The sequence below is a fragment of the Gastrolobium bilobum genome, unplaced genomic scaffold (genome assembly GCF_033153095.1).
Source record: "Gastrolobium bilobum isolate Gb01-03AN ecotype WA unplaced genomic scaffold, APGP_CSIRO_Gbil_v1 utg186986, whole genome shotgun sequence".
NCBI lineage: Eukaryota > Viridiplantae > Streptophyta > Magnoliopsida > Fabales > Fabaceae > Gastrolobium > Gastrolobium bilobum.
The window spans coordinates 1-11,834 of record NW_026895321.1 but is presented as its reverse complement, the minus strand read 5'-3'; the positions used below and the strand labels follow the sequence as shown (position 1 = coordinate 11,834).

The window sequence follows — 11,834 nt, the reverse complement described above, 5'->3', positions numbered from 1 at the left end:
ATCTATGTGTTATTTGGGGATTTATTTTTCTAAATTTTCTTTCTCATTTTAGTACCCATCCTTGGGTTGCCATAAGGCCATTTCAAATGTCGTTTCGCCGTTTTACTTCTTTTAGGCATCGTTTCGCTAAATATTTCGCTTTGGGCTCATTTAGGTCTCTAAACATAATTATTTTCCCATTGATTCAAACACTTGCCAATCACAACACAACCCATCTAAGCACTATATAACTACACAAATCATCATCCAATTCATTTTTCAACATCAATTCCTCAATTTTTCCTCAAAGGTTCGAATCTTGCCCTATGACATTCCAAGGGATTTCCATTCAATTTTAATCATTCCAACCCTCATACAACCTATTATATCATCATATCATCATTCCACAATTTATCAAACAAGTCTCAACACCAAAATTCCCAAGTCCAAAATCATGATCATCAAATTTTTCTAAGTTAAATTCATCAATTTTCACCAATAAATTTCATCGCATTTCTAGCTTTAATACATCATTCTAACACATTATCATCTAATACACATTTTCAAATTGAGCTCTCTAACACAACATATCATCAATCAAAGCTTTAGGTCACAAAATCAATTCATCACAATCAACCGTTTAAAATGCAAGAACACTCACCCAATTGGAAGGTATAAGACTCCTCCTAAGCATACTCCACCATTGGAGCATTTAAAAGCTCCAAGAACACAAAATTCCTCACCAAAACCGCAGCTGTAAATGGCCAAGATCTCCTCACACACGCGATTTCAAGGCTCAAGAGTGGTACCAATGTGTTTAGGAGGTGTTTTCCAACAAGTTTCAAGACAAAAATCGTTGGATTCGGTGGAGATTTGACCAAGTTATGGAAGAAAGAAAGCTTGAGCAATTCTTGGCCATGGAGGGGCTGCTGCACGCGGGAGAGAAGAGAGGGAGGAGAGAGAAAGTGTGAAAAAAAAAGGTGAGTTTGACTCACTTAAGTCACAGGCGGGTCCCACACGCGTTTTAACTTTAATCAATCACCTAATTTCAACCACAAATTCATGACCTACGTATTTTTCTTGTTCATGTCATATTTTTGTTTCCCCAAAATACTGATAAAATTTTCACGCTTATCGGTACAATTTTACCGCAGTATTTTTACACCGGAAAATCACTATTCATCAATTTTTCCCAAAATGACTCAATTCCATCAAATTTCATCAAAATCATATTTCCTAACTCAAAAAACCATTTATAACTCATATTTGGAACCTAGAGCTCAAAACTCAATCGGCACGTTTTACGGTGCAATCGTACAGCGGTATTTTTACCCGCGAAAAAACACTATTCACTGATTTTTCTGAAACTTGCCTGTCCACTCAATTTTTCGTTCTGAACCCATTTCCAAGGTTATTTTTACCATCTGAGACCTTCAACTCAATTTTTATCTTCCTAGGGTTGCGTGTTGGCTAATTACCGTTTTGCCCTTTCTTTGTATTTTGGCCTAATCTTTAGGATTTTCACTAATCCATCACTTGACTGCTCACTTAATATTTTAATTACTTGATTTAAAATTGTGAGGTGTTATATACTACGTAAAAATTCCTCATACTTTTTTCTGTTCTTATAAGATGAATGAATCACTTTACTCTTTTAAATATACTTCACAAGTTGTACAAGGGCTCAGGGAGAGCATGACCTTCCATGAATTGGAAGGTGTTCTACCTGAACAGGTTGAAGGATGGGTGACGGTAATTTAAACAACATGTATACATGGATGTGTTGTCCCTATGGATTGATAAATTCTTGCATAGATTTGATCTACACAAGTCATATAAATAAAACCAAAACATAAACTAATACATTATCATTTTAAAAGTAGTAGATTGACACATATATCATGTAGTTATTTAATGTAAAATGACGATGTGTCGGTGTGTACTTAGCTTAGGCTATGCAACTTGTAGACTAAGTCTATGCCAGAATTTCTTGGATGGATGAAAATGCCATGCACACAAGCACACTACGCAAGAAAGAGTTCAACAAACCTGACAGTTAGAATTGAATTTTTCTATTCCTTTCATTATCCTCAGGGAATCATCTTTAAATCCATCCTGCAAAGTTTACAGTAATTAAGCAAGTTTGGACACAACATATTTAGAAACCGAACTGCGAATACCTCTGCTTTAAAAAACAAAAGAAAATCACAATACTAATTCAGTAAACCATAACAATTCCCTGAACCTAAAACTAGGTCCTAGGATCTCTAGAATACTTACTAGAGAGTAATTACTAACTAGAAAAAGATATATATTATCAAGAGTTAAAAGTTAAAACAAGCGGTCTACTAGTGCACTCTTCCTCTTTATCCATCATTAAAGGAGGAGAGTCACAACTTACCATTTAATTGTAACTTATTCTATTAAAAAACAAGGGTGTTGCCAACTCCCCAAAAGATTGTAACAATAATAAGCTCAGGGAGAATGATAAGGCTATGTGCTTGCCTAGTCCAAGGACAATGAAACCTCAAATTCTAAATAAACAACATTTCATTATCACGATAGAATTACCTTAGCAAGCATTTGATCAGCCTCATCAAAAACAAGAATCTTCAACCTTGTCACCCCAAGTTTCTTATAATTCATCCACTTATTAATCGTGCCAGGGGTCCCAATAACCACTTGAGCCATAATCGGTGCCCGTTTCGCTATCGGCAAAGCATCCCTACTGTCTGCTGGTATAGCACATTCTGAGCTAATCCCCGTGTACTTTCCCATCTTTCGGAGAACTTCAGTATTCTGCCACACAACACAATAATCATCAAGCTACAACTAACACAGTCACAAATCACAATGTTCGATAACAGTGATTAACAAACGAATAAAAAAAAAGGAAAGTTCACCAATGCCGGTTTGTTTTAGAATCATCTATGGCCCAGTGTTTTTTATCACATATGTCCCATTGATTTGTAAAAAATAAAAAAATCACGAGGAAAAGTTCGATAACAGTGATTAACAAACGAATAAAAAAAAACAAACAGGAAAGTTCACCGAAGCTGTTTTGCTTTAGAATCACCTATGACATATGTTCCATGGTTTGTAAAAGTAAAAAATCACGGGAGCAGATAAAAAAACATATACTTTTGCAAACCACACGAGTGATAAAAAATAATCAAAGGCATAGGTGATTTTGCAGTAAATGGTTTGTTTTAGAATTACCTATGCCTTGAGATTTTTTTTTATCACATATACCCATGTGGTTTGTGAAAAAAAAATTACAGCTGCATGTGTGATAAAAAACATAACTTTTTGCAAATAGACAGTTTAATATTAAAATTACAAAAAAGTTTTCATAGCTATATTTCAATCTTCTTCTGTTTCTTCTAATGTTTTGAGAGATAGATATTAAAACAAGTTTAATATATCCTATACAAATAATGGTGGGTCCAAGTAATGTTGCTTATTTTTTTTTTTTTTTTTTTAAAAATCTCTGAATAAGGAAAATGAAAGGATCAAAATTGATATTGATTTGGTATACGGAGAATTGATAAGGTTCTGTACTAGTTTAAAGCTATTGCTGGTTTCATTTGACTTTTTTGTCTCTCTCCAATTAAACTCAAATTGAAACCACTTATGCAATTGAACCCAATAACATTATTGTAAATCAATTTTGAAGTTCATGAGAATAAATGTAACTGAAGCTACAATGTTCATGCTTCATCACCACTCCAATTATTCTTCACCTTTGGACCTGTGGGTCCTTCCGCTCCCAGCACTTCCTTTGGTAAACTCTTTACAAAATTTTCAAAAGCAGATTTTAGCTTCCCAGGCAACAACTTCTCCACCTTCTTCAACTCATCATCTATACTGTAATCAGTTTTTGGACCCCATTCCCTGAAATAGTTCAACCAAGCTGGCTCTACAACTGCAGATCCTAAATACTCTGCACAAACCAATTCATATGTCCCCATATCCATGACTAAGTCACCCTTCGAATAATTACTCAGATGCACGGATTACTCAAAGGTGTTTAATATTTACTTAACGACGTTTAATGTAAATTTAATAGATATGTTTAATTGTTGGAATGAGATAGTATAGGTGGGTTAATTGCATCAATCTAAAGTTTAGGGTAGTTTTTTGAAACACCACCTAAATTCAAGGTGGTTTTAGGTAATTTAGCCTAAAAAAAACAACGGAAAAAAAAAGAAGAAAAAAGAAAAACTTCTAGGGCTCACGATCAGATATCCCTTTGGAGGGATATAGCTTTTCTTCCGGAAGTATGGGGCCACCAGCTATTGCATTCTTAGTTATGGGTTATTTAATCCATGATAGAATAAGATTATATGTCGATTTAAAAAAGCAATGTCTTAGAACCTTACCTGAATAGCCAACTCCCTGGTTGGGCAAATGCAGAAAGCTTGAGGAGCCTGCAACTTTGGATCAACTCGACTAAGCATACCAAGAAGGAAACACGTGGTTTTTCCGGAACCGTTATGCGCGTGTACGATCAAATCCCTATTCGGAGGATTCAAGATCATAGGCAAGGTTACGGCTTGGATCTTACTAGGTTTCTGGAACTTCATCTCCACGTAGAGTCCCTTCAAAAGCTCCGGTGAGAGATTCAATTCTTCGAAGGTGGTAGCTGACGTGTACGGAGTGTCGCCGGACGAAACCTGCACCGAAATTCAAAACCATAAACCGTCAATTTCTCGCCGAGAAAGAGAGAAAAGAGAAATCGGGAATGGGGATCGAACCAACCGCTTGGATGTTGGAGTCTTCAGGCTCGTCCAAGAACTTGGGAGAAGGCTTCTTGTTCTCGTCGCTCGTTAATCCGACGACGTTGAGCGACGAGGAAGCCGGCGCCGGCGCCGGCGGATGAGCATCGCTGGCGGAGGTGGTTTCGGCGGTGGATGGTTCTGCCATAGCAGTAGACGAGAGAGTGAAGAGTAAAAAAGGAATTCGCAGTTTCAGAGGGAAGGAGAGAGTAATGGATTGAGGTCTGTGAAGAGTAATTAAATAAAATAGACATATACTACTAATATATATAAAGAGAGAGGGTACTAATTTGGAAAGATTTTCTATGGATTGAAATTTTAAAGAATTTTGTAATTGCAAAAAAAATCTACTAATATTTAATTATGATTTTGAAGGATTGAAAAAAATCACTTAATATTTGATTAAGAATTTAAAAGATTATTTTAGAGTGTAGTCAAATCCGGTGGTATTCAACAAGTATTTTAAATAAAGAAAAAAAATCTTGTGATATCAAAATATATGACGATTTTAGTTAATTTTCTATTAATGTAAATTTTATTAGATTTTTTAGTGAGAAATACAGATATGATGTCTTTTTTACAATCTTATACTAACCTCTATGTTTTCTTAAGATTTCTAATTGCAAAGTTTTTTTCTTCTTTTGGCGGGTCTACCCGCTCGAAACCGGGTTTCGCTAGGAGAGCTTCATCAAAGCTAAAAAAGTAAATTTTTAAACGATTTTCATCACAAAACAACATATTGTTGAACAATGGAATCTGTGTATTTCTTCTTTTGTAGAGAGGTAATTATATACACTAATTTTGGGCTTCAATCAAGCCACAAATCACTCTAAAAAATAATATTAAAATCAGAGAATTAATCTCTCCTATCAATCAATTCTATTTACAATTAATTCATATAATTGCTAACACAATCAAAATCAAATTAATTACTCGGAGAATTGATGTCTCCTATCAATCAATTCTATTTACAATTAATTTCTATAATTGCTAACACAATCAAAATCAAATTAATTACGGATTGTATACAGCTCACACGTACTTTTTATAATTTGAAATATTTTTATTCAAATTCTTTTTAACTTATATTTTATTATATTTTTCTCAATTAAAAAATATCTATTCAATAAACAGTAATTCAGAATTCTATGAATTCTAGACTTTTGTTAGGTACAAATGTCTAATATATCATTTGTCTTATAAGTAATGCACTACGTAAATATCTTGGGCAGGGCTAATTTTGAATAATTATTATGGGAAATTTCTTTGTTAAAAAAAACCCAGGAAAGTTGTTTTGTATTTTTAGCAACATATTCTTTTGATATTAACGTTAATTTTACAGAATATTTATAAAAATATCTTAACTAAATACCAAGATAAAAAAATATTGATTATTTATTTACACAAATAATAGGTGTTTTTTTTTTTTTTTTACCTTTTGATATTAACGTTTAACTCTTTTGTTTCTGATTATCTTATAACTTGGAAAAAAACACTCATATCTTGTATCAAAATATATTTTATACCATTTCACATTTATTTTAAAGTTTTTTCATATAAATCATTATCTTAAAAAATATTTTAAAAAACACATCTTTGATATTTCTACTGCGCTCTTATTCAACAAGTTGAGCAACAAAAAAGAAAGAAAACCCTTCCTCTTAGTTACCATCATTCATTCATTCATTCACACCCAACCTCTCTGTTCACAAATAATAAAACCCAAGAAACCTCTATTTCTTTCTTTCTAAAGCAAGAAACTCAACTACACAACCCAAACCCTCACTCTCTCTTTATTCTCTCTCTGATGGAAAACAACAATTCCCCTCGCTCCCTTCTCCTTATCCTCCTGATCTTCCTCACAATGCTCACAATCACCACAGCCACCACCACCGCCATCGATCTCAACTCCACTGCCTCCCCATCGCAGCCGTTCGGAGACACCTCTATTGGGAACTGCATGGAGCTCATGGTGGATTTCTACGCGCTTTTTATGTTTTTCATTTTTAAAGATCTGTTCTTTGGAACTATTAACAGTTCTTCATCGTGGCATGAGTATTGCAATATTTTCTGTTGGGCTTCTGCAAAAGCCCTGTTTTGTATATTCGCCTCTGATGTGTTGGGGTAGATCTAGATCTTTATTAAGTTCCGCTATTATGCATATATACACTCATTTTGTATATACCATTGAATAATAGCCATACCAATAGCCATGAAAATAATTGGTATTTGGAGTTTGGACATCTCTCTTTTTCTTTCTTTCTTTGTAATATTGAACAAATAATGTGTACAGACAAAAAAAAAATTTCTATTTTTTCTCTCTCTAAATTTTCCTCCATATTAATTGTTTCTTTCTGAGATTCTTGCACGGTAATAATCTGTTGGTAATAAATGCTCGGTTCCGCTGGAATTTGAAGTGTGGTAATAATACCTTGTTCCAATATTTTTAGAAGACTTGATTACATAACCGAACCCAGCTTGAATTTTTTGTGTTCAGAGGTGATAGGGTTTGATTTTAGTTCAAACATAAAATTAACAGAAGGACTTAAGATTTTATGATGAAGTAAGACAGCTAATGGACTTAACTCTAAGTATATGCTCTAGCCCAAAAAAATTTTATATGTTAAACAAATGTTTCTATCTCTGGACACCTGATTAAACCGAGTTATGAGCCAAATGTGGATGTGTGATATCCTCCGTTGTTTTGATTTCAGAACTAATGGACTGAATGTCAGAAGTCCCGCATAGCTATGGCATCTATGGCATTATCCTATTGAATATTACTAGTAGTACACCCTAGATAAACTGTGTTTGTGTCTTTATGTAATTGTAATATTATTGAAAACAGAGCTATAGGATCAACTTATGTATTGAACCATTATGAGTAATAATTGAAATGTGTTTCTCTCTGTCTCATCACTAAATCCCTAGTTTTTCAAATATGATTGTGAAATAAGTATAACCTTAAAATGTACTTACTCAGTGAGTTGAGGAAATCTATACCAAGCTCAATAAGATCATAATTTAAAATTTTATTATCAAGCTAGTTTTGGACTAATAGTCTAAGCACTTGGAAGCTAATTAGACGAAAGTTGAAGAAGGCAATGAATGCGAATCTTGTGATGTTTTAATTTTGGTAACTCGAAGTATTTTATTTGAAACTCTTCCTATGTTGTGCTTTGTTGCAAAATTTTACATAGCTCATCTCAAGCATGGATAAAAGAGGAGAGTTGTTGCAAAAACATTATATTCATTGCATAAATCGTATGTGTAAAATTTCTGTTTGTTTTTTAAGATTGACAGTTCTCTGTAATTTGTCTTATGCTCCATTGGATTAATTATTCAAACTGATGGATATAAATGCTTGTGGTGTCTCTATGATTGATGCTTTTCTCTTTGGTGACCAGAATTGGATTGGTTTTAGCATAACCAGTTCCAAAAGAACCCTGATTAAGCTTTTATCGTTGAGCTGCTGTTAGTGCAAGGGAAAAATTGAAAGCTCGACAGATGCAGGTTCAGCTCGAATAAGTGTAGTAATAACTTGTTGCAATATTTTAAACACTTGCTTATATAATCATACCGAGCTTGAATATTTGGGGTTCAAGATCGATACGTTTAATTTGAGTTCAATTAGTTATGTAGAATATTTTACAAGTATAAACAAATAGTTTAAGTTACATAATTTGATTTTAAAACTTATAAGATATATAGTTGTGTTAAAAACTTGGTACAGGAAGTTTTGCGGCCTAGTCCTGCACAACTTGAATCTAACTAATTGAATAATTGATGAACCGATATATATATATAAAAAAGAAAAAGAAAATATATAGTTGCAAATTTGAACTCGAGCTGGCTTCAATACTAACTGTGCTATGGAGGGGAGGGACTTTTTTTTCGGTAGAGTGGAGGGGAGGGACTTAAATTTCATTCCTGAGTGTCCTTTTGCTATTAAAACCAATTACTAATATTGGTCATATAATATTCTCGTGGTATTGTTGGTATATATTTCCCCCTTAAATTTATTAAAAAGTAATGTTATTTGAATTAATTTAAAAGATATAAAATTATAAAATATATTAAAAAATATAGAAGAAGTAAAATGACATTATTTTAGAGTATAGAAAAAATATATAATATTTTAGAAATTTCATTTTCCTCTTGCAACATGAATTTTACTAAAATATATTGCATGATTTTTTCCAATGTCGTTTTGGGGTTGTAGTTAATAACTTCATCTCATATTTGAAGAGAAATGTTAATTCCTTAAACAATACAAAGTTGACTTTTTTCCAGTAAAATGATTTAGTTTTTCAATCAACCTAAAAATATATTGGGTTATATTTATCTTATGTTGCATAAGATAAATAAGTTTCCTACACACATAAAGTAGAGGTGGGTCCCACATCTATTTTTTCTCTCTACTCTTACATGTGAGTCTCACTTGTAATTTTATTTATATAACATGAGATAATCATTTCCTTACAACATAAGAAAACATAACCCAAATATATATTTGATGTCTATTAAATTAACAATATATAAAGATTAAATAAATAAGATATAGTAATTGAATTAGGATTTGAAAATTGGATAAAAAATAGATTTAAACATGATAAAATTGATTTTGTTTTCTAGTCAATCTCTAATAAATTTGATGCTTAGCTTACATTGTATAAAAAATGGTAAATAGAAGTATCATGTTGTACAAAAATTGTACAAACAAAGGATATATCTTGCTAAAGTTAGCAAGTTAATGATATTTTTGAACTTCAAGTTCAATTATGCTTGTATGTGGACCTAAATAATTTATTTGGTTTTTTTTTTCGTTCAAAATAATTTTTCGAGATTCATTAAACTTCTGGTTTTCTCCCCCTAATGACGGAAGATGTCCTTCATTAAATATTTAAGTGGACATAGTTGGCTAATTTAATCTATACCCCACAAGAGAATGGATTCGAACCTCGTTTACAAATGTAAGGACTTTGTTTGTAGGCGATATATAATCTCTCCAAGAAATTCTCAAAGAGGTTGGGGGTCTTCTCGAATCCTAATGAGATACCGATATCTACTCTCACTTAAACTTTTTCATTTAAAAAAAAAAAAAAGTCGTGGATACTATTGTGATTATCTGAATTCAGAGGCGAGTATCTTTTGCCAAAAAGATATATATGAGTAAATGATGTGATTGAAAAAGTAGGCCTTCCAATTTCAGGAGGAGAGATACTCTCACTACCAAAATTTTCTATTACCAACTTACTACATATCCAATAACCATTAGATTAATATTTTCTCTCTCTTCAAAAACTTTTTAACATTCTCTCTCTTTAATCCAATTGTGATGTAATGGGTAATAAGTTAGTAGTGAAATTTTTTTATAGTTAGAATATCCTCACTCCAATTTGAGATAATAACATGACTTAATTAGTTGACAATGCATGCATGGCGGGAAATATAAACAGAAAATGAAAAAAACACCAAAAAACTCCATAATAAAACATCAATTCCACTTTCTTTCTAAAGCAAGAAACCTCTCTTCTCTCTCTCTCTCTCTCTCTCTCTCTCTCTCTCTGTGTGATGGAAAACATCAATTCCACTCGCCTCCTTCTCCTTCTCATCTTCTCCCTCACAATGCTCACAATCACCGCCACCGCCAACCCAGCACCACCACCACCAATGCCGCCAGCAACAACGCAACAACTGAATAACATAATCGATGGTGCGCCGCTGAATAACAAAGCTATCCTCCCCTCTCCCTCTTCCTCGACGACGGCGTTCATGCCTCATGGCGGAGACACAGTACTGGGGTGGAGCACTTCCAACGGCAACTGCACTTGCCTCAAGGTGGCACTCTTCATCTTCTTCGTATGTTTCGCTTTTCAAGATCTCTTCTTTGTAGAGCGTCGTCCAACTCCCTTAACGCTTCCTGAGATTAGCGATATCTTGATTTGGTGTTTCTTGAAAGCCTTCTGTTGCTTTATCATATATTGTTTGTTCAAGTGACCCACACCTGATCAGTCTTTTAGTTCTGCTATTATATTCTGCATGCACTCTCATTCTTTTTACAATGGAACACCAATAGAATAGAATAATAGAATAGCAATGAATTTTGGTTTCTTTTTCTTTTTCAATATTGAACAAATGATGTGTATAGAAAATTGAAGGAGCCAAGATTTTACAATGTGATGATTTTTTTCTTTTTCTTTTTTATGTTTCTGCTTTCATATATTTTGTCTCTAGCTCTTTAAATTTTCTCCAGCCTCAATTCTTTTAGGCACAGATTAATTATTTCTTATTTAAGATTAATTCTTGCATGGTAATAATCTGTTCATTTCGAGAATATACGGAACCTCCTTTTCGCGTGGAGCAGCCAAACTTTTAACATTAAATTAAACAGCAAGTTTTTTGTGGGAAATTATTTTATAATTTGTTTTTGTTTATAATATTTTATTAAATAATTCTTTAAAGTAATGCATTATTTGAACAAAATTTGAACAAAATTCATTCGTATTAATTTTTTTGTTTTCGAAAAATACTTCTAAACAAAAAAGTTGTTCTAATTTTTGCATATCAATGAAACTGATCAAGCTTGATCTTTAATTTATCCAATTTTCAAATGATCTGAAACAAAAGCTCGACGACTTTTTTTTATAAACGATGAAACTTAATTTTGACTTATTTTTATATTTTGCGCTGTATGCTTAGTAAGAAATTAAACTTTTAACATATTACTTCAATCTTACGAACTAAAGGTTGGTGCTGATACAATTCCAATTTCTTTTAGTATGTTGAATAAAAAAATGAATTTTTATTTTATTTTATGTCTTTAAAAATGAATTCATTGATTAATGTTAAATGATATACACTGAGATACAGGACAAGGAAAACAACATAGAACAGCTATTTTGTATGCTGTTTAGTAGTTGATGGACAATACAAACAATTTTGTATTGAGCCTTCATGTGCTGAATGGCCAACCTCAATCTTATAACAAGAAAATCATAAAATAAATGGACATTTAATTATGAATAAAAAATAAAATTTAATTATAATCAACTAAGCATTAATCATATACTTAAT

At 32.6% G+C, this 11,834-nt stretch overlaps 1 protein-coding gene across 1 annotated transcript; it reads right to left on the bottom strand.

Moving 5' to 3' along the window:
* Positions 1-2,028: 2,028 nt before the first annotated feature.
* Positions 2,029-4,905, bottom strand: LOC133305769 (DEAD-box ATP-dependent RNA helicase 38-like; the record flags this gene model as incomplete). Its single annotated transcript, XM_061506008.1, has 4 exons — positions 4,741-4,905; positions 4,362-4,655; positions 2,551-2,778; positions 2,029-2,094 (listed from the first exon to the last, which is right to left on the bottom strand). Coding segments are annotated over exons 1-4 (753 nt in total), but the record flags the coding sequence as incomplete, so codon positions are not given.
* Positions 4,906-11,834: the final 6,929 nt, after the last annotated feature.